The following is a 22282-nucleotide window of genomic DNA, read 5'->3' on the forward strand; positions in this document are numbered from 1 at the left end:
CTGCTGAGAGTCGCCAGCAGAAAATTAAACACCAGCACAACGCATTCGTGTTAATTCAGTAGCAGCGATAAATGCGGCTGGGATGGCAGATAGGCCTTCTGTCGGCGATCTTGCTGGTTGAGCTTGTTGGCCTGGGCTTCTTCATCAAGGGCTTCTTCCCGTACAAAAAGAGCATACCCGGCTTTGCCAGCCAACATGAGCAGCCGCCAGACATTGGACAGCAGCAGCAGCAGCAAGGCCACAAGGGACACGCCGCGCACCAGTACGATAGACTAGTCATCATGCTGGTCGATGCGCTGCGGAACGACTTTGTGTTCGGAAACAACTCGGCCATGGCGTATACGCAGGATCTTCTGCGCGACGGGCAGGCGATTGGGTTTACGGCCAAGGCGCTGGCGCCCACAGTCACCATGCCGCGGATAAAGGCGCTTATGACGGGTACTGTGCCCAACTTCCTTGATGCTGTACTTAACATTGCTGAGTCTGACACCAGCTCGTCGCTAAAGTTTCAGGACAACCTGCTGTGGCAGCTGAAGAACCAGGGCAAGACCATCAATATGTTTGGAGATGATACTTGGCTGCGCCTGTTCCCCGATGTTTTCAGCCGGACCGACGGTACGTCATCATTCTTTGTCACGGACACAGTCGAAGTGGACAACAATGTCACTCGCCATGTGAGACCCGATCTCGAACGCGACGATTGGGACGTCACCATATTCCACTACCTGGGGCTCGATCACATTGGCCATCTCGCTGGCCCCGACAGCTCGCTCATGCGGCCAAAGCAACAGGAAATGGACCAGGTGGTGCAGACAATCTTTGAGACCATCAGCCGGCAAGACACAGAGCGTATGCGATCCGACAGCAACGCCAAGCCCACCTTGTTTGTTCTTCTCGGCGACCACGCAATGAACGAGATTGGCAACCACGGCGGCAACTCGCACCTTGAGACATCGACAGTCTTTGTGTTCATGGGCCAGGGCATCCGCGGGCAGCCGATTGCTGACCAGGGTAAGAATGCGCTGTCCGCGTTGCTAACAAAGGAGGTTTCGCAAATCAACCTTGTGCCGACATTGGCCCTTCTTTTTGGCGTTCCCGTGCCCAAGAACAACCTGGGCATGCCGCTGCCCGAGCTCCTTGAGGGGTACCAGGAGGGCGAGCGGCTGCGCCTGTTGCAGCTGGCCGCGCATCAGATCTATGGAGTTGTCCAGGCCAATGACCCGGATCTCGCTGATGTCGAAGCGCAGACAGCTGACAACAAGGTGCCGCAATGTGATGAAGACAATGAATCGGTCAGTGATTTTTTGCGATGCAAGTACGTGCGCGCACTTGTTGCCCACCATCGTTTTGCCCAATCGAGCTCGATACCTGGATCGACTGAGACCAGCGCGCTGGCCGGTGTCACCGAAAGCGAGTATTACAACTTTATGGAGCACGCCAGCGCGCACCTGTCGCGCACATTTAGTGGCTACGACCTGGAAGCCATGATGACCGGAATCAGTGCATTTGGCGTGGTCACTCTGGCGCTCGCTGTCCTGTATCAGTGCTCGAGCGGTATCAGTGGCAGCGGCGGCTCTGGGGTTGTCAACTTCAAGGCGAAAAGGCTCTCAGTGACCATGCCGGCTGTGGTTCTCCTGATCACATATATTGTGTCTATGGTGTCGAGCAGCCTGATCGAGGAAGAGCATCAGTTCTGGTACTTCTGGGTCCAGACGATGCTAGCACTTCGAGTGCTGACCAGCTCAACGTTTGGTGCTGCTTTACGGTCACTTACACAGATGGGCCTGTTTAGAGTCATTCGCGTGTGGAATCAGACGGGCCAAAAATGGACTGGCGAAGCCGATATTCGTCAATACCTCAACTCTGGGAATGTCCAGCTGATGTGGACGTTGGTCATATTGTCGTTTGTATTATTTGCTGTCTGCGCCCAGCGCATCCACTCTTGCGCAGCAGATTTGAGGGCGAAGGAGGGAACACAGACGGCGTCGCAGCCCGGAAATGCCGCGATTATTAAATACAGGTGGCGGCTGGCTCTGGGCCAACAGGCATTCCGTAGTCTGTTGGCTGGCTCTCTGTTTAATGCGCTCGTGTACCAGATGGACCGCAACAGCGGATGGGAGGTCCTTGGCATTGTTCGGTCAGCATGGAGCTTGGTGCGCTGGTTCACGCCATCGGACTTGGCGGACGTGGCCCGCCTTATATACTTGCTTACGTTCCTCATGGCTGCCGCGGGTGCTATCTGCATGTGGTTGCGGGCCAGATCCGATCACCCGGATCCCTTGTCAGTGGCGACACTCGAGGGCCTGGTTGGCATGCTTCCCTTGCTGACCCTGCTGGCTCGGCCGCACAATATCCCTCTGTTTGCCATGTTTTTGGGCATATTTTTCCTCTTCTTCCCAGGCGCTCTGCTGCCCGCGCAGCCGCACAGTTGCATCAATCCCAATGCCGTATTACAGCCCAGGGGAGAGTTTGCAGCTGCTCGCTTGGGCGAATGGCGCCTGCCTACACTGCGGCCGTCCAAGCAGCTAGTGCAGCTGTGTCTCATCCACGCATCTTTCTTTGCACTGGGCAATTCAAACTCCCTGGCATCGCTTGATCTCAGCAATGCCTACGCCGGCGTCTCGCGCTACAATGAGAGCCTGGTTGGCATTCTGATGTTCACAGGCAACTGGGCGGGGCCCCTGTGGTGGACAATGGCCGCATTTTCGACCCTCGCCCTGTCATCCACTGCGACTGGGTCATTCGGTGGTCGCACTCAGAAGCTGGTCGACTGGCTAGTCGCCGCCCACCTGTGGCAAGCGTGCGCGATTCTGACGCTCAGCATCGTGGTGACCATGATGCGCACTCACTTGTTTATCTGGTCTGTGTTTTCGCCACGGTATCTGTACCAGATCGCGTGGTTTGCGGGCTTTTATCTTGTGTACGCAACTGTCGGCGGCATGCTGTGGATGACATCGCTTGCGCAACTGTCACCTTGATATATTTTTCTTTGATTTCTTTGGCTTTGAAATGTTGGATTCGCACAAGGCTTTGGATTGCCTCTCGGATTAGTAATTGAAATGGGGGATTGACATGCGAAATCAGGAGACATGTTGGCAAGCAATATAATAGGCTGCATTTTTTAATCTGCACAAGCAGAAGCAGACATGATCTAGAAAGAGGATCTGCAGAACTCTACTAGTCGCAATCAATGTACAATATGTAAGAAAAGAATGAGGCTACAAGCATCCTATAAATCGACATCCTTCCCACAGATCGAATAGCAACCTGAAAGGTGTTTAGAAACTAGTGGCAATAGACCACTATGGTCGACGGTATCAATCAGTTCGCTGCTTCTTTTGAAGAGAAGAAACAGGAGCAGATGGATTCTTGCGCATACGCTTGGGCTTGGGCCTGGGCTTTGGCTTGAGCAAAGTGTCAGGGGTCACTGTAGACTCGGGTCTAGCTGATTCTGACAGTGCATTTTTGCGCGAGAAATGGGGAGGACAATTGCCTGTAAGCAGGGCACTAATAATGATGCGAAAGCTTAGCATCGCAGCCATGTTGCGATTCCACTTCTGTCTGCCTGATGGCACTTTTCCTCCATCCTTGATCTTGGTTTCGTCGGCCCCGAAGGTTTTCAGGCAGTCTTCCATTGTGCACTGGAGCAAGCCGTGGCATACAATTTGGGAAGGTTTTTCTACTGCCGGAATTATATTATCGCCTGTTATGGCTACTTGCTGCTGACTATTCTGGTGTTGCTTCTGCCATTGTGACATAGTACTTGTGCTTGGGATTCTTCAGACGAGGATCAGCAATTTTGAGAAATTTCTCCATCCTGCTCTCACATGCCGGGTAAGACGTTGAGGCGTAATATTCGTCAATCAAGTAAACAGTGAATCACTGGCCTATTAGCATTTCCCGCAGCCCCTTGCCAAGAATCGGCTCATGGTGACGGGACATGCCTGGGTCCAATTACCAAGAATTAGGACTGCATTTGATCCAAATTTTGCGCACAACGATTTTGCGAGTTCAACGTCGGTGTGCTTTCTGTTAACAAAGGAAAGATAGCAGAGCTCATGATACAAGAAAATGTGGCTTGTTCTCGGTGATTGATTCATTAATCAATCACGTTAATTCTCGACTACTATTTATATTGCTTGTATGCAATATTCCCGCATGTCTGAGTCAGGAATTAACTGGCGATTGATTCATTAATCATTCACCGAGGACAAGCCACATTTTCTTGTATCACACACATTAACTATATATATGATGGATGCGAGACTGCACCAGTGTATGTGTTAGGCACTCATTTACTTTGTAGCCCAGTGCCCATCACTTGCCCTTTTCTTTGTGAGCACTAGGATTCACAATCATAAAAAGGGCAAAACAACAACAGCTATTAGTTCACTCTCTTCTCTTTCCTTAGTTTTCGACGAAATGTATTTTAATAGTTTTCTTTAATACACCTACTTACATTATCAATCAGAACAATCGAGTAGTAAAATATAATCGTAATTGAAAGTTATCGCGGCTGTCATGTGACATCGCCGTAATTGATGTCACAATTGCAACAATACACGTTGAGACAAAAAATAAATTAGTCAATTTGTTATCAATCTTTCCGTTTAATGCGAGCAAAGCAAAAATTGTAATGGAATATAAAATAAACATATAGTCTGTTTAATAGATTATGACTAGAAAAAAGAAAAGAGTAAAAACCAGAAGGTAAAAGTGGGTATTTAAGAGAGAGAGGGAGAGAGACGCACACTTTTGTATGACAAAAGGGAAGGCCAATAAATACAAACTAAACAGCTAAAAGAAATACTGTTAAAAGGAGAATTAAATATTTATTGGAAGATTAAGGTATTCTCATCCCCATGGTGGGAGCACCTTAGTATATATCGAAACTAAACTATGATAATGTACATGGCATTTCCTACATCACATACATGTATACAAATATCTAAAAGGTGTTAATAGCAAAACAAATGCTATTTTAATATACCTCGAAATTACATCAATTTCTGTTAATATCATTCTCTGGCAAAACAGGTTCAATCATGAGCACTATGTACCTTCACAATCGACATAATAGGGTCAGGACATCAGGTGACGTCCTGCATCTGTCTGATGCATCTGTGCGCGCATGCGAGTCTCAGCCTGGGTCGCTGGCCTGGGTCGCGACCCCATAAAGGGTTCTCAACAATACAATATATTATACAGTAATATTTTTGTGGCCAATAAAAAGTAGACTTTTAAAAATATTTTGTATATATAGAAAAAATGGTTTGGCTCTAGGTTTGAATCTCAAAGCAATCAATAGTTTATTATTTATTTGCATTTTTTGCCAAAGCACCAAATCGAATTTACTAAAACAGCATTAAGCAACACCTCAGAGAATCGAGGGCAAAAGAGGGCATTATCCAAGCATTTCCGATAATATCTCTTTTTTCCTTTTTTCTTTTTTTCAAATGCCCTTTATTTTCAGATTTTGTCCATGGGATTTTGGGTCGACATGGGCCGGATTTTTATCATAAATGATTGGCAGCGTGCACATTGCCATGTCATGTGCGTATTGCAAGGTTGCTGGTGGCAATCTGCCCAGTGATCTTAGCGACGCATCAGCGGAGACACTACTCGGAGCACCCACAGAACACCCGTCAGCCACAACCACCTACGCACCATCGCAAGATAACAAAAAAATGCATGAAAACGGTTTGTTCACGTTCGGCCACACATTCAAGGGTAATCCAGACACAAGGGCGACAAGGTCGAGAGAAGGGCCGCATATGTCTACGTTTATCAACGCGGTAAAACCGGACAATAGCATTCTTAGCCCAAATATGGGAGCACATATCCTTAATCACCCGACAACACCTGACCCGCGAGCCATCTGGACCGCGGCCCAGATTGGAGACACCTCCCTGGAGGCGTACAGACCAAAGTATGTGCGTTTAGGAGTGACACGGAAAGAAGAGGCTGCGCCGCTGTGATGGAAAAAATGGAGGGAGGGGGTTACGCACGACCAAACCACATCAGCAGAAAACGACCCGCGGCCTCTGCCGAGATGGGAGCAGCTTCAAAAAAGTCCGCTAGAACTCAACCACATCTCCCTTCTCTGGATGATGACCCAAGGAGCTGTACCCATGGCTTCCCAGTTGTCGCACTGTATCGAGGGACTGGACAAGACGTGCAAGGCCTGCACCACAGAGACCGAGACCATCGCACATTATTTTTGGGAATATGAGCGCGTTCAGCGTTTCTGGGTTCTCGTATCACGCTTTCTGCAAGACAACCGCAGCAACCAGTCAGGCCCGGCATTCCGCGTCGGCAAGATCATGGTGGTCAACGGATTTGGCAAATCGAGGAAATTATTTCCAAACGCAGACACACTCCACGGAATGGCTGTCTGGGAGATATACCGCGCACACGCCGAGCTTTCAATGGACGACATCCACCTCACAGCAGACGCCATTTTTGGCCGCTGGAAATCCTCGGTAATGAGCCGCATCGTACGAGATTTTCACTATTTGATCTCACATCGTAAGGCCATCCTCGCATTCAAGGACCGCTGGATGCGGGTGCCATACCAGTGGTTCCAATTTGAGCCTGGCAAAGAAGTGCTCATCGGAACGTAAGCGTTCCGCAACACTCTAATTCAGGACAGCCACCTCAACCATCATGCACAACGCAATCCCTCAAACTCGGACATCAGCACCAATGTCCCCTCAGCAGCCATAACCACAGCTCCGCCACCCATTGCAAGGAAATTGCTGTGGTCATCTCATTGTTTAATACTTTATTGTATTTTTATAATAGTATTCGCACTATGATATTGTGCAAAAAAGAGCATGTGTTGGATTATAGCCACACTTTCACAATAGCGTGCGTACTCTGCTTAAATGGTTGGTGTGGTTAGAAAATATCTATGGTGAATTCTCTGAAGTGTAGTGCCGTATTTTTATATTTTGGCCAAAGGCTGTTATACTGAAAGAGCCATCTATTTGGCCAAAAAGTCCAATTAAAAGCCGGGTGGTTGCTTCAGTGGTGAGCACCGGGCACAGTCTATCTATCCACTTGATGCCCGGTATATTCAGGAACAATGCCAATAATGTTGTGAGCAGAGGAGTGGTTTGGTGCCTGCCCACCGATCGCATGGCTGGGGGGCCCTTTACCCCACTTTTTTTGCCGTTGAGGTTTAATACGCTGAAACCGAGATAACCCCGCTGTCTTGCGGACTTAAGTTTTGGTTGTGCAGGAATAGTAAAAAAGCAAACGACGTGATTCCACTGCGTATCCGTAAAAAAGAACATTGTAAAATTCCGCACTTGTGTTAATCATGCCAAACATATTTTTTCCACCGCTTGCACTCCCCAACAAACATGCAAATTGTGCTTTGACTTGAGAAAAATATAAAATGTCCAGACCTGACGCCAAAATGTTACTGCCTTATTTGCTGCCTGGGCTTTCAAGATAATCCGAAGTAATCTGGAGCTTCTTTTTTTTCTCTATTTCTTTTTCAACCAGCTTACTAATTTTTACCCTCTTCTTTTTAATAACTTATTATTGTGCACATATTGCCCGCGAGGCCTTTAAAAGCCAAATTATTTTATTTTCTCTCCCGTATCTACTGCGTGTTAGTATTTGTCTACTCTTAATACGTTTATTCTTTTTTTGCTACTTGCTCACGTTGGCAGAATTTTATTCATTCTTAATATTTTTGAACTATCGTTATCTGAATACAAGCGGTGACGTTATATTATAAACCTTGGGTGTAAGTCAGACCCATTTGCGCAGTTGTGTTTGCACTACTGTTGGTGCCATTGAATTTGCCTCAATTCACTTTTGTCTATTTTTTGCAAATAGTGCGGTTAGTTTTTTATTTGGGATTGGGTGCCAAGTGCTTCTACTGCTTTTTGTCATCCATCATATTTATCTTTGGTATTTGAAACTTTGACTAAACAGTATTTTTCTTTACTTTTTTGTCCACTATAATCAACATTAGCTGCAGCCAAACACCACTTTTTGCGCCTAGGAAAACACAACACAGAGCAACTCCACGACACGACACAACACGACACAGCACAACAACAATAGCAAATATGCCACCCCGCGACACGACCTCTCAGGAGGACATGCAGGCGGTGCACAAAGACGAGCGGTTCGACATGCGCTTCCCAAGCTACCTTGGGTTCTGGAAGCGCTCGGTACCCGGATTGGATGAGTACCCGCGCTTTGACATGTTTGACGAGCCACACACCAAGCGCAAGGTGCAGATTCTCAAAGATCACCCGGAAATCCAGGAGCTCTACGGCTATGACACTAACACCGTATGGATTACGCTGGCCACTGTGTGTGTGCAGATGACCTTGGCATACATTTTCGGGCGCATTCTGACAGATTGGAACTGGACCATGGTCATTGTGGCCTACACCGTTGGAGGCTCCTTTTCGACTCAAATTGGAATTATCTTCCATGAGTTTACACACAATCTTTGCGCGGCCACAACGCTGCAGAACCGCTGGGTAGGGAATGTTGCCAACATTCCGCTTCTGGTTCCCCTGGCCCAGTCGTTCCGCAGATACCATCTGGAGCACCACACCTATCAGGGTGTTTACGGCTACGATCCCGATCTGCCCCTGGAATGGGAGCTGCGTCTTATCGGTAACGACCCCATCAAGAAGTTCTTGTGGCTGATAATCTACGGCGTCATGTACATTGGCCGCGGCTTGGCTCAGCAGAAGCAGCTGTCGCGCTGGGAGCTGTACAACTGGGCGTGGTCCGTTGCCTGCGACGTTGCTATTTACAAGTTCTGTGGTCTGCGCGGCATCATTTACCTCGTCATCTCCGTTCTCCTTGGCTTTGGCCTCCACCCGGGTGCTGCGCACTTTATCCAGGAGCACTATACGTTCCGTGACGGACAAGAGACCTACTCGTACTACGGCAGCGGCAACTACTTCTGGCTCAACATCGGCTACCACAACGAGCACCACGATTTTCCGCTGGTGCCATGGACCAAGCTGCCTGACGTCAAGCGCATTGCGCCTGAGTACTATGATGGCCTGGCTTATCACACTTCGTGGTGCGCTGTGCTGTACATGTTCATCACATCATCGCTGTTGGCGCCACAGTCTCGCGTTGTGCGCACGCTGGATGCCCACCGGTACGCTCGCAAGAACCTGAAGGTGCCGACCACCGAGCAGATCAAGGAGCTGGAGCCCACGAAGGCCGAGTTTGTCACCAGGTTGAAGCTAGCCGCCGACATGGCGATGGAGAAGTCCCGGGCGCGCAAGATCGCCAGGATCGAATAGGATGTTTTATTACTGAAGATATTCTTTTTACATAATTACCTTAATCTATTTTTAAATTCCATACTTTATCACATTCAGTCATTTGCTTTGATGATATTGGCAATATTGACATCAACAGGAGTGATACATGATTGGACGGTGACAGTTCGGTTGCAAATACTGCCAATAACGCGTTTCGCACTTTAACTTTTCTTCGTAATCCCAGTTGGCAGTTAAATGTAAATTTCAATAGCAAATGCGTACAGCTGGGATCAGAGAAACGCTTTTTGGAACTATGTTACTGCCAGAAAATGACATCGTCTCCCTTGTTTCTCGCTTCCTTTCGAAATGATGCGAGTCTTCTACGGCTCAAAATGGCACTTTAAATTTTTTTGTCGATAAATATGAATATATCCGCGCCTAGTAGTAATAGCGGTAACATATATGAGCTGCAAAAAAAGAACTATGGCAGCACTGTCATTGCGATGGACTACAAACATTTAAAAAAGCACGCGAGCCGCTCTGCGTCGCTTTGGTTAAGGTTCTCTCACTCACTTTTTCTTTCCCCGCTTTTTGCATAATATTAGGCCATCATTTTTGCACATCAGCGCGGTCCTCTCTTTCCTATTCTACACATGTGCGCGTGCTATTAACCGCAATCTTTTTTATTTATCGTTCATTCTTGCCACTGTTGCCAGCCCGCTTATATTTTGGACCGCTTACATTCACTCGTCCACACGACCCGCACAAGGCTATATTTGATGTTGTAAATACTCTTTCATTTTTATTACATATCTCCCACCCAGGTGTGTTTTGCTACTACAGTCTGTGTAGTAGGTCGCAGCACATTCTTGGCTTTTATGTTTGCTTGCAACATATTTTCTAGAAAAAATATTTGTATCTCTATTTCATCTTTTGCTATAAACTATTCGTAATTTTATTGTATTTGCTATTGTAATCATCATTGCGCTCATCACAAACCAAACAAACAGGGGGCCCACAGTTGCATAATAACACATGGTAGACAGACACACGCTACGTGGCGGCAGTACCTTGCGGATAGCACTGCTGGTACCGCTCGTCCTTTTGCTGCTATCGTCCACCACTCATGTTGTGTCAGCAGGAATGAATGGCCGCGTTGTGAGCATCGAACTTCAGCGCTCATTCAACCGCAACAACAACATTTTGGTTGCCCGGCGGTCCGCGCGTGAGCACATCGAGAGGGGCAAGTCGCTGATACAGCTGGCGCCCGATGTGGATTTTGACGAGGAAACCCACGACGTGGAGCCAGATTTCGGCAAAGTTTGGTTGACTGATGCTACGGACACGTACTACTACGGCATCATCTCGATCGGCACGCCCGCTCAAAACTTCACAGTGACCTTTGACACCGGTTCAGCAAACATGTGGGTCCCAGGCGTGCGCTGCACGTCCAAGGCATGTCTCCAGCACAACCGGTACGACCACGATTTGTCCGCGAGCTACCAGCCCTTGAACGGACAGTTCGCTATTCAGTACGGCACCGGCGAGGTGCGTGGGTTCACCAGCCAAGATACAGTCAGGGTGGGTGGAATCACAATCAAGGACCAGCCGTTTGCCGAGACAACCAGCGAGGACGAAGTGTTCGAGCTTCCAGATACGGAGTTTGATGGCTTGTTTGGCATGGCATTCAAGTCCCTGGCATCCGGAGGTCTGGTGCCGCCGATGGTCAAAATGATCGAGGAAGGGCTTGTCGACGAGCCCGTATTTGCTTTTGCTTTGTCGCAAGGCCACCGCTCCTTTGGCGAGCTGCTGCTGGGCGGATATAACGAGTTGCATTACAAGGGCGAGCTCCGGTGGATGCGCGTTACCCGCGCAAAGTATTGGCAGGTCAGCATGGAGGGCATATGGTATGGCGACAGCAAGTTCAATCTCTTGTCGCTGAGCAAGGAGCGAGACCTGGGTAATTTGCCGCTGGACATCATACTTTCTTCAAACTTGACTACCGACCCGCACTTGCCCATCCCGACACCGCAGCGGCTCAAGGAAGACGCAGCTGCAGAGAAGGCTCACACTCGGGCCAAGAAGAAGGCCAGAGATAGTGACTACGACCTCGACCTCGAATCCCTTCGCACTCGCCCGCCAACCGACAAGTCGCCCAAGATCAAGAAGCTGCTGCCAATTGGTAGTGGGCCCGTCCCCGAGTCGTCTGCGATCATGGACACGGGCACATCATTTTTGCTGGGCGACCCCAATACCATCCAGTTGATCAGCCGCATTATCGGTGCCAACTTCCGCACTGGTGACATGTCTTGCGCCCGCCTGCAGAACCTAAAATCTATCTGGATTTCGCTCGGCGGATTCAAATTTGAGCTCTCACCTGAACACTACGTCTACCGCGATGCAGAGAAAAAGACATGCAGCTCGGCGTGGGTTCCCTCATATGACAGCCCATTCTGGGTTCTGGGTGACTCGTTTTTGCGCGCGTACTACGCGGTTTTCGACATGAAAGAAAAGAAGGTTGGTTTGGCACCCATCAATATGCCGCTCAGGCACTACTGATATTAGCATATCTTCATGTTTCTTTTCGTTTTGTTTTAATTGCATTTTAATTCCAATTTTTTATATATTGTTTGTTGCACATCAAATGTCGGATGTCAGATGTTGATATCAATTGCCAATGGAACACAAAAATGTAAAATAAAGCTTTGAAGGTCTAATTCCATGCGCACCTATAGTTTTTCTATGATATGCAAAACCCCGCAATTCGAAACGTCTGCCCCGCTCTCACTTTTTCCCAGATAAATGCGCATAATTATCTAAATGTGGGAATGGATGCCATTGAACAAAGTGCAATAAAACAATGTAATGTGGGGAGGGGAGAATATGGCAATGTTAATATGCGTCGAGATACCCGTGGGATTACATTATAATGTATTAATATATTCAAAGTCCAATGAGGCCAAAGGAGCAATTACGCATGCTGAAACATTAAACGACTTCTCATTCGAATAGGAAGTCAAACCAAACCAATAAAGGTATACACGGCGAGCAACCGCGTGCATTTTGTTTCAGTAAATATTTTTAAAATATATTTATTTGCTCATTGTATTTTAAGTTGTACACATATTTCTTTTAAACATCATTCCATTATTTAAATTTAAAAATATATTTTGTACAATTTCATTTTTTATTTCTCATTGAAACAAGTTCCACGTTGCGTTGATAGCCACCTGGTTACATATAATAGCACGCTTTTAATATAACAATCCTTTTTATTTTGCTCAGCAGCAGTGTACATTTGAACATTTGCTTAAGAATCACCCGCACGTATTTTACTTCTGGACAATTTGTGCGTCCTCGTTCCTTGTCTCGCTTAGCCGACATTTCTGTCTACACCTTTTGTATTGACCAAAGTAGTAAACACTTCTATTAAAACAATCCACTTATTTTTTATTTGTCCACACCACATTCGCATCAAAACACCCGATATTGTTGCTCTTGTAGTTATGAAGCTCATACTGGTTGGTCTTGTTGCAATTGCGCACACGGCATTCAGTGCGGTCATAGGCATAGATGATGTGCCTTCGGGCATGGGTGGTGACGGGCCCACGATCTATGATCAGGAGGGCGTCAAAATACACGCAGCCTTCTCCGACAACATCAAGGGCGCATTCAATGTCCCGCTCTATCTCAAAAACGGGCTCGACCCCGAGTCCAAACGCAAGGACCGCGCTAAGCGCTCGCGCCTGATGAAAAGCTTTGCTGAAAAACCAACCACATCCGGCGACCCCTTGGCTTCGCTGACCAACGTTAAGGACTACTATTACTACGGATACATTGATATTGGAAATCCGCCGCAAAAATTTTCTGTCGTGTTTGATACCGGATCGTCCAATATCTGGGTGCCTGGTGAGCAATGTCGGTCGATGGCGTGCATCGAGCATCGGCGTTTCAACAAGACGTCGTCCCAAACGTTCCTGCCGTCAGGGAAGAACATTCAGATTCAGTACGGAACAGGTCATATCGCGGGGGATACTGGCCACGATACGGTAAAAATCTCGAGCGCTGTGGTTCTCAGGAACCAGTCGTTTGCCATTACTAATACGGAGGACCGCACGTTTGAGCTGCCACGGAGCCAGTTCGATGGTCTCTTTGGTCTTGGGTTCACAGGCGGATCCGAGGGCGGTGCGCGTTCCCCGGTGGACACAATGGTACAGGAAAATATATTAAAGGATCCTCTATTTAGCGTGAAGCTCTTCAAGGGCAGCGGCAAGTCCAACGGCGAGATCACCTTTGGCGCCTACGACAAGGCATACAAGGATAAGCTCAGCTGGATCGACGTCTACGGTAACTACTTCTGGGCAACCACCATGGAGGGAATATACTACGGAGATGAGCCAGCAAACTACCTCTATGGTGCTGACAAGGTTAACAGTCTGAGTGGCGCGCTTACGGCTCAGGAGAAGGCCCGGGCTAGCCGCAAGGCCCTGCTGGATACGGGTAGCTCCCTGATATATGGCGATGCCTTCTCGCTTGCTGCCATGAGCACGCGCATTGGCGCAGATGTCCTTTCGGGAGAGATTCCGTGCTCATCGATACCAAAATTGAAGCCATTCAAGTTTGTGCTCGGCGGGAAGAACTTTTCCATGTCACCCAGCGAGTACATCTATCACGATGAGATCAACGATATCTGCGAGGTCCAGTGGATGCCTGTTAGCGAGTATCTCTGGGTGTTGGGAATTCCCTTCCTGCAGTCGCATTACTCTGTGTACAACATCAAAGAGCGCAAGGTCGGGTTGGCCAGAATGGAAAAGTAATATTTTTGACTTTATGTATTTTTCATTTTTTTCTATCAACTTGTCTCAATGAATTGCTGCGGGACTTATTTTTGTTTTAATGCCAGTTAATTTTGTATTTGTTGTAATTAGAGGTGTGAATTTATGAGCAGCATAGAAACTGTGTTCCATCTACAGGCCATATTGGCGAAGAAAAAGAAAAAGAGTTTTCAAACAAGTTAAAGTCGCACATCTACCAAATGTCGAGCGCGGGCAAACAAGTTGAAAAAGAATAAAGTGGCGGTGCTTTTGGCGGAATTACGCGCTTCTAGGATCGGGACGCTCAATGTCCGACTCTACACAAATACAAACATAAGTGCAAATACATATAAACCAAAAGTAAATGTAAAAAATACAATTAATTAGTGCTGATGTAGTACAATACAAGTTGTAATAAAAAGAATGGCGAGGATGTGTAAAACATGTATATTTGAAATTACGAAATGTTGGATAAGTTATATATAGTGCTTATATGAATGGCATCCCTCCCCACATCCTCTGGTCACAGGATAAGAAAAATTCGTGGCACTAATATGGTAAAATAAAACAGACTGCGAATACAGTTTATCTACAGAATAAAACAGGTCCATTGGACGCCCTAATTGCGCCCAATTATATTCCCCAATGACTGTCCGCCATTACTCTTTGGTGACTATTGGGCCACTCGAAGAGCAAATAGAGCAATGAGTCACACGAGACATTCCCAGGAAAGAAAAAAGCCATCAAGCAGCTGCCCTGTCCCACTGGCGAATCTCTGGCAAGGCTGATTTTGAGAATGCAGTCTGGACAGGCCATACCGTTCATTTGTAGACGGCAAGTCTTCATTTTTTGGACATGGCGGACAAGCGAGGGGAGGGGAGACTGGCAAAAAAATAGATAAAGGCGCGCAGAACGGCTAGTAATAGTTCGCGAATGGGAGAGGAAGGAGATCCAGGAAAATAAGTTAGGTGTATACCCCCCTCCCATTTGTCGGAGGAGGGGGGCATTCAGGGGTGGTACCCCATGCTCAAACCACAACCAGATGACAAATAAAGCAAATGGCAAGAACATACAGTTTTGCCGCAAAACTAGCTGAGGCTGAATGGAGTGCACAAAAAAAGCCCCATTCCAGAAAAGAACGAATGACAGAGCCATTCTTTTTGTATCTGGTGTCTACTACTCTGTCTTTGCGCGTTGCTTACGTGGTGTAATGGACAGGCAGTTGATGCCCAGGAACTCGCAGAAACGCTCGATGACGACCAGCGCCCAGTGGAAGTACGCAACGACAACAAACACAAACGAAATGATCAAGAAAGCAAGCTCAGTCATCGGTGTGAACAGGCCCAGACGCGCAAGGATTGCTCCCAAGACCAGCGGAATCATCTGTACAGTGTAGCTGGGGAACTCCATCTCGGTAAGATGAGCCAGGATGATCTTGCTCTATGTCGGGAATGAAAGGAAAAGAAAAAAGTGTGATAGACACGATGGAGGGAGAGCGTTAGCAAACAAAACAAATATACGACAAATGCGCATCATTAACATTGGAGGATAATGTGTATTTGTAGCACTTACCACAATGCGGCCAAACGCAGTGCCGGCGGTGACCATGAACAAAACCAGGTGGTTGTTGGCGAAGATGGTCGTCGAGTTATCCAGCCAAATGTAGCAGCTTAAGGCAAACACGGCGTACTGAGTGATTTGCGGCAGAGTGGCGAGGAAGCTACGCTTCTGCTCCTTGCACGCAGCATACACGTTGACACAGCACACCAAGCAGTGACCAAAGAGCATTGCCAGGCCAGTGATGAAAAGGAGCGCGTCCATAAGCTCCCAAGTGGCTGGGAACAGACCGCCGATCAAGGGCATGCCCTGCGATGCAGGCACGTGCCAAATCGCCGGGCCCCAAATGCCTGAGGCAAAGCATGCGAGGACAGCCATGGTCAGGATCTCAGTCGGGCCGTTGATGTAGCCCAGGTACAGAACGCCCGTGTGGTACTCCTCCCAGGTCGAGAAGAAGAACGTCATTGTAGTAAAGAAAACAATGGACACTGTCTGCCATGAGGTGCCGCAAGCAAAGGCAGAGGCCTCGACGATTCCAGCGATCGTGCAGTTCAGGGCATCGCAGCCGTGATCGAACAGCTCGCCCAGCGGGCTGGAGCTACCGGTGCGCCTAGCCTGTTTGCCATCGACGTTGTCGAAGGTCGAGTACAGCCACATGCCAATGCCAAAGGCGAAATACAGCCACGCGGGGCCCGGCCCTTCGAGATTGGGCATGATCAGCAGCACAAGCAGCACGTCAAATATCTCAAAGCTCAGCCCGACGAGAGTGATCAGATTGGGCCTACACAAAAAATCAAAACAAAGCAAGGAAAACAAGGACAGGCTTATTAGACAGTTCTGTTAAAAGAAAAATAATGCGCGCGGCAATACAGGGCGCGCGTATTTTGCAAATCCAAATCGAACAGGTATCGAGATTGGCTCATAGACAATGCGTTGTTGTGCCTGTTAGCTCAACTTCTTTGCACTCGGCAGGCCATTGCTACTGAGAAGACGGCATGCTTAGATCGTTTTCAAGCGGTTTTTACACAGAGGCGCATTAAGACTATTAATGCGCATGAAAGTGGGACATGTCATTGGCATCACTATGACCGCACAATGCAACTGTACAATGCACAGAATAGCGCAAAACAAAGTGCTGGGAGAAGGTCACAACACCAGTGTAATAAATCGCCCAAGTCCCCATTTTTCCCTTGCTGTTGCGAAGGCCAGGTTAAAAAAAAGAGAAAAATACTTACGCCATCCACAGGGGGAACAGGGTCACTGCCCATTCCCAGTAGTGCCGGTAAAGGTACTTTGTCAGGAACGACTTGTCGACGGAGCGGTACTTGTAGTTACGCAGGTTCTTGAGGGCGTCCTCGGTAACGTATTCGTCGCCATTAGGGAAATAGCTCGAAAGTCCGGCCATTTGAATTTAGAAAAAAGCCGTAGAGTGAAGCTGATTTATGTTAAAGTAAATATAAGGAAATAAGGAGGGAAACCAACTGTCTTGCTGATATCGCAGGTTCTAAAGTTGAAGTTTGAAATTAAAAAAGAAAATAGAGAAACGACAGGGACAAAAGAGACGAGAAAACCCGAAAAAAGAAAACCCGAAAAAAGGCCTTGTAGAATTTTCCTTTGAAATATTTTTGTGCAACTCAACAGGTACGAAGCTTCAGGCGTGACAAGCAAAAAAAAACTGCAGCGCTTTTAAATTTTGCTTTAATTTTTCTGTCCCTCCAAAGGTTTGGCAGTCACTGAGAAAACTCGCATATGGTGGCTGCACTTACCAAACATTTCATTTTCCAATATTATACAGGAACCGCGAAGGGATAAGGGGGGTCTGTTGCATTTTTGCTAAAAGCGGAGATAGCGCAAGAGAGAAAATAGATCTAGCTAATAAAAATGCAAGTAGATCTGGTCTGTCTGTTCATTCGGGTTAAGCAGAACACAAGGAGGCTTTGCACTACACTGCAACGGACAGGCGGCTTGACCCTGAACTTACTTTCACGTGAAACCGTTATTTTTTTGTTGGTACCAAGCGTGGTAACAAGCTAACTGCTACTTGGAAGTTTTAATTGGAAGTGCGTGGTTGCTTACAGGCGCAAAGAGCACAAATGCTCTAGTTCAGGCATTGCAGAAATTCAAGCCACGGCCTGTAACTCGCCCTGCTCCATGTACTTAACTTTGAAACTTTTAGCTGTCGCAAAAACTAAACACGCACTCAAATATTATTTCTTTGACACTTTGGTTTGACTGCGAGAGAAAAAAAGGCGGCACGAGCTGGCTATATATTTTATTTTTGTTGATGTTTCTGACTAGTAGTTCTCGTATGTGTTGATCTTGCGACCGTCGGGCCCAATGTCCTTGCGGAGTGCCGGCATGGGGCCGTAGTTGGGAGGCGTGCGGTTGAGGACATCGCGGTAGACGGCATCGACCGACTCGTTCCAGCTAGAGCGGAAGAAGGAAATACCGACGGGGCGCAGCTGTTGCTGGGCGGCGAAATCGCGCAAAACCGAGTCGCGGCCCACAGCAGCACTCTCTATCCGCTGCTGGCCAGCCTCGGCCTGCTCAAAGGCAACAACCGCATAACGGTGCACAGGAGTGCCCTTGGCCGGGTGCGGCGGGATGTACGGCAGCAGCACGTTTCCGGCGCTGGTATCGGCCTTGGTCTGGCTCTTTGAGAACTGCAGGTTAGAGACAACCCAGTGGAACTGCTCGCGGAAAGTTTGCTGCTCCTCAAACGGTTCGTCCAGATCCACCATCACCAGGGTATGCATGCGCGAATCCTCGTGGAATGTCACCAGCTCAATATCCAGCTGCTCCCGTGCCTCGCTGGGCTCAACGATAGATCCGGGCTCAATGGCCGAGGTGCCGCTGCCGTTCATCGTAATGTTCAACTGCGCCTCGGGCATGCCGACGTCGCGCGGATCCAGGAGATCAGGCAGGACAAACATCTGCAACAGCCGCTGCATCAGGATCTCCAGGGGCCGTGCGCGCCACGCCTGCTTCTTGAGATAAAGGTACACGGGCCGCGACAGGTCAAAGTTGCCATTCTTGGCATTCCACAGGACCTCCGAGTCCTTGATCTCAGACTCAACGGCAAGACTGAACCACTTATTCTTCAGCTCGCCGATCTGCTCGGCAGCTGCTCCAGCGTCCTGTGCCTGCTTGAGCTCCTTGGCTGCTGCCTGTGCCTCGGCTGTCTTTTTGATCTTGTATGCCTCAATGACCTTCATCGCCTCGTCGTACGCCGGGTTGATTCCCGTCGCTGGCCTGGCATATGTTGACTGCTGCCGGCGGGTTATTGCGCACGCCTTGAGCAGACTCGTTGTTTCCCGGCGGCCGAGTCTGCGAAGTGCAAGCATGCGGGTGGCGGCGTTCATTGTGATTTGCGGTTGAAAAGAGAAGGTGCTGACAAATTTACAAGAAGGTCGATTGGCATCAATTCAAACGAAAAAAGAGAGGAAAAAACAACGAAAAAAAGAGAAAAATTGAAATGCGTTTGGCGGGGAATGCGCCAGCGTCGTTGGAATTGCCAATGCACTTTTTTTTGTTGGCTGTCCCTGAGGCTTTAAAAAATTGCAGCTTATCTTGCGCTCACATCGTAATCAACCGATCAACGGCTGGGATTGTGTCATGTGGATTGATGGCGCGGGCAGTTTTTAAAAAAATGAATTTGTCGGCCACGGTCTCCTCAACTCCAAAACTTAAATGGCACACAAGCATCCTTATTTTGGCCTGGATACGTGCCTTTTGATGGTGTGGGCTTTTGGCTTGGTTTAAATGGGTACCTTTTTGCCTAAAAGGCAGTCGCAGTGTTTGTTGATATTAAGCATCAAGCATACGTAAAATCATGCAAGTGTCAATGCAGTACCTATTCCCGCCAATGCTGTGAAAATTCATGAAATGATAAAAAATTACAACTACAGGCACAAGTGGTCAAGTCCGATGACAAAGCAAATTGCAGCTCATCAATATGCTTGTAATCTTGGCAACAGCCACAATTACAATCACGATCATCACCTAATATTGCCATTGTTTGCAGCTGGCAACTGGTATACAGCATTGACCTATTTTGCATTGGTCTTCTTCTTTGCGAAAAAGAACACTTTATATTTTTTACTTGTAACGCTTCCAGACAGTGTCCTATTCTCATTATTGCTCTTAGTAGTGGCCATCCTTGAAACACAAGCACAATATGCCATTGATATCCCCATCTGTGTGGAGCAAACCGTCAGCCATGAACGCTTTGATCCTAGCCAGACGAATTTTTGCCGTTTGGTTCACCAGAGACGCCGCCGACATCATCCGGCACCGAGCACTCCTGCCAGCTGTCAAGGCGCTCGAGCACAACTCCCAGTGCGCGGCGATTGATCCCACGGCAACAATAAAGGAGACATCTAGCTGCCACAGTCACTTTGGCTACGAGTCCGTCAGCAAGGTCAACCCGCTGGCATTCGGCTGGCGCAAGACCACGGATTTTTCCAAGCACCTGGTTACCAGCAAGATTCCACAGGAGCGGATGCCCAATGGCGACCGTTTTGCGACGCCAATGCTGACTCTGATCGACTACGCCAACGAGAACGTGTGCGGCCATCCGGGGCTTATTCATGGCGGTATGACGACGGTGATTGCGCATTCGTCGATGTCGCTGGTCGCTGCGATCAATGCCCCCGGGAAGAGCATTGTTCCAGTGTCCCTGAATATGGACTATCGGAAGCCCATTAGGGCCGGTGGTTTTGTCAAGGTGCACGCCTGGCTTTATGACCAGCACTGTGTATCGAACAATGACAGTGGAGCGTTGAGGCTGAAGGCTGCCGTCCACTTTTACAGCCTAAACAACGAGCTGCTGGTTGAAGCCATCTCTGATATCATGGTGACCACGGCTAGCATGGAATAATGGTTTTTTGCGTGTCTCATTTTGGCCTATAGACGTTTTGTTTGTTATTTTTTTGTTGGTTACACGCTAATTTGTATTTGGAAGGCGTGAGAGCGGATTTGCCGCTTTAGAGGGACCTTTTTTTCTTAGGCCTATATCTGGGCGCAAAAAAGATTTACAATGAATTTGATAACGTGAAAATGCATGCCGAAAAGAGAGACGCCGCACCTTGCAGGGGCTCAAGTGGCCGAGTTCCAGGTTGCATGATTCATTTTAATACTGCTACCCTTTTTTATTTCTTATCATTTTCTTTTGCACTCGCTCCTACTTCCGCGTCAGCATTACAGAGACTTATGCAGCGCATTTCGGCAGGCATTTTGAGGACCAAGCCAAATACGCCTTTTTCGATAGTTGCGTGGCTTCATGCGCACACGTTGAAGGCAGCGGCTCTTCGCGGCATTGCGTCCTCCAGCGCACACATTCAAGCAGAGCCACAGCCATCTTTTGTTGACAAACTATGCCTGCAGATAGCCTGGCCACTCGAATACACGCAGCAGCGCATTGAGGAGACCAAGCCGATCATGAAGCAGCTAACAGACCTGCCAGTAACCAAATCTCTGTTCGAACAAAACAAAGCCGTGCGCAAAGAGTTCCATTGGCCCGCTGGGAAGCGCAGAATAATCCAGGCGCCCGAGACTTTGACGTACGGCGCACTCATGGGCTCCGGCGATCTCCCCCTGGTGCCGCTGGTGTTCAAATGGAGGCCTCGGTGCACGCCGAGCCACGTCAACTCTAAGATTTTCGAGTCCAGTTTTGCTGATCCGCAGCAGCAACAGAAGTTGAGCCAGATGCAGGTTCCTGGCGTCACCATGTTGCAGTACTTGGGTCCGAATCTCGGGCTCAGCGGCACGCACAGTGTCTCTGGCAGCCCGCGCGCAGTCCACCCAGGAGTGCCCACGGCGTTTATTGACGATGTGACTGCGCGGGTGGGATTTTCGAACTCAATCGACAAGCCGATTTTCACGGCCAACTTTCAACTGGAGTACCTGGAGCCCGTTTTGACCGACAGCTTTGTGGTGATGGACGCGTGGATAACCGCTGTAGAAGGCCGGAAGTCGTACATTGCCTCGTACTTGGCGGACGCTACAACGGGCAAAGTCCTCGTCAAGGCAAAGTCGTTATTTGTGAGTGCCGCTTGACTGCATATTCTCTTGCAAGCTAGACAAAATATTTTTCAGTCAATAATTCAATTAAAGGAAAACCGAATGAGCTTTGTGATGGTGGTGGTGTTGAAGAGGATGATGGATGGGTGGGAGACAAGGGAGATCTGGCCGCGGCTCGTCGGATCTAAATTTAACTGCGCGTTTGCTCAATGCCGCGGGCAGCAGCGGCCAACAATCGAGATCGTTTTCTGTCACGTATTATCATTTACGCAGTATCGTCCGGACTATGCCGCACCGCACCACACCGCCAGCTCACATTCCCCCATTCGCCCCCGCTTCCTCCTTGGACTTTTGTTTTTAAACTCCGAGCAGAGGATTCTTTGAATGCGCTTTAGGTAACCACGAACGCCAGGAAAAAGAGACTGGGGACCAATCAGTCGCATGGTTCTCGTTATCCAGAGCAGGTTTTGAAACATTCTGGTTGAAGTCGAAAATAAATGGTGGGGTGGGTTTTTTTCGTTCTTCGCTTTTCATGCTGCTGATTCCCAGCAGGTTTTGTTTTCTTCTTTCTTTGGAACTTTGTCTGCCTACTCGTATTCGTGTTCTTATTTTTTAAACTTTTCCATTCCTTTC

At 48.2% G+C, this 22282-nt stretch overlaps 9 protein-coding genes across 9 annotated transcripts; 6 read left to right on the top strand and 3 right to left on the bottom strand.

Moving 5' to 3' along the window:
- Positions 1-71: 71 nt before the first annotated feature.
- Positions 72-2978, top strand: BX661DRAFT_195383 (uncharacterized protein; the record flags this gene model as incomplete). The annotated part of the gene is made up of 1 exon (XM_051537935.1): positions 72-2978. One exon carries the CDS (start codon positions 72-74, stop codon positions 2976-2978), a length of 2907 nt encoding a protein of 968 aa, XP_051395172.1.
- Positions 2979-3317: 339 nt separating this feature from the next.
- Positions 3318-3635, bottom strand: BX661DRAFT_195384 (uncharacterized protein; the record flags this gene model as incomplete). Its single annotated transcript, XM_051537936.1, has 1 exon — positions 3318-3635. The coding sequence occupies one exon, from the start codon at positions 3633-3635 to the stop codon at positions 3318-3320; it is 318 nt and encodes a 105-aa protein (XP_051395173.1).
- A 2496-nt stretch (positions 3636-6131) lies between these two features.
- Positions 6132-6936, top strand: BX661DRAFT_167999 (uncharacterized protein; the record flags this gene model as incomplete). Its single annotated transcript, XM_051533382.1, has 2 exons — positions 6132-6619; positions 6870-6936. 2 exons carry the CDS (start codon positions 6132-6134, stop codon positions 6934-6936), a joined length of 555 nt encoding a protein of 184 aa, XP_051395174.1.
- Positions 6937-8225: 1289 nt separating this feature from the next.
- Positions 8226-9296, top strand: BX661DRAFT_139308 (fatty acid desaturase-domain-containing protein; the record flags this gene model as incomplete). The annotated part of the gene is made up of 1 exon (XM_051532784.1): positions 8226-9296. One exon carries the CDS (start codon positions 8226-8228, stop codon positions 9294-9296), a length of 1071 nt encoding a protein of 356 aa, XP_051395175.1.
- Positions 9297-10054: 758 nt separating this feature from the next.
- On the top strand, positions 10055-11816 carry BX661DRAFT_208934 (aspartic peptidase domain-containing protein; the record flags this gene model as incomplete). Its single annotated transcript, XM_051538684.1, has 3 exons — positions 10055-10346; positions 10518-11164; positions 11444-11816. Exons 1-3 carry the CDS (start codon positions 10293-10295, stop codon positions 11814-11816), a joined length of 1074 nt encoding a protein of 357 aa, XP_051395176.1. The 5' UTR covers positions 10055-10292.
- A 1320-nt stretch (positions 11817-13136) lies between these two features.
- BX661DRAFT_175527 (aspartic peptidase domain-containing protein) lies at positions 13137-14109 on the top strand. The gene has a single exon (XM_051534096.1). It carries the CDS (start codon positions 13184-13186, stop codon positions 14072-14074), a length of 891 nt encoding a protein of 296 aa, XP_051395177.1. The 5' UTR covers positions 13137-13183; the 3' UTR covers positions 14075-14109.
- BX661DRAFT_175529 (uncharacterized protein) lies at positions 14110-17375 on the bottom strand. Its single transcript, XM_051534097.1, has 4 exons — positions 16864-17375; positions 15644-16409; positions 15274-15511; positions 14110-14388 (listed from the first exon to the last, which is right to left on the bottom strand). The coding sequence occupies exons 1-4, from the start codon at positions 17031-17033 to the stop codon at positions 14351-14353; spliced, it is 1212 nt and encodes a 403-aa protein (XP_051395178.1). The 5' UTR covers positions 17034-17375; the 3' UTR covers positions 14110-14350.
- Positions 17376-17922: 547 nt separating this feature from the next.
- Positions 17923-18972, bottom strand: BX661DRAFT_139376 (phosphatidylethanolamine-binding protein; the record flags this gene model as incomplete). Its single annotated transcript, XM_051532792.1, has 1 exon — positions 17923-18972. The coding sequence occupies one exon, from the start codon at positions 18970-18972 to the stop codon at positions 17923-17925; it is 1050 nt and encodes a 349-aa protein (XP_051395179.1).
- Positions 18973-20159: 1187 nt separating this feature from the next.
- Positions 20160-21685, top strand: BX661DRAFT_139391 (HotDog domain-containing protein; the record flags this gene model as incomplete). The annotated part of the gene is made up of 2 exons (XM_051532794.1): positions 20160-20294; positions 21500-21685. The coding sequence occupies 2 exons, from the start codon at positions 20160-20162 to the stop codon at positions 21683-21685; spliced, it is 321 nt and encodes a 106-aa protein (XP_051395180.1).
- Between the last annotated feature and the right edge of the window lie 597 nt (positions 21686-22282).

The sequence above is a fragment of the Kickxella alabastrina genome (genome assembly GCF_025024165.1).
Source record: "Kickxella alabastrina strain RSA 675 chromosome Unknown BX661scaffold_1, whole genome shotgun sequence".
Taxonomy (NCBI): Eukaryota; Fungi; Kickxellomycota; class Kickxellomycetes; order Kickxellales; family Kickxellaceae; genus Kickxella; species Kickxella alabastrina.

Excerpts from the sequence above, each read along its gene's own strand:
- BX661DRAFT_175527 (XM_051534096.1), top strand. The coding sequence starts at position 13,184 with ATGGCGTGCATCGAGCATCGGCGTTTCAACAAGACGTCGTCCCAAACG.
- BX661DRAFT_175529 (XM_051534097.1), bottom strand. The coding sequence starts at position 17,033 with ATGGCCGGACTTTCGAGCTATTTCCCTAATGGCGACGAATACGTTACC. Across the intron at positions 16,410-16,863 it reads CTGTTCCCCCTGTGGATGGC|GCCCAATCTGATCACTCTCG; the intron begins GTAAGTATTTTT and ends TTTTTTGTGTAG. Across the intron at positions 15,512-15,643 it reads CTGCGTTTGGCCGCATTGTG|AGCAAGATCATCCTGGCTCA; the intron begins GTAAGTGCTACA and ends TTCCCGACATAG.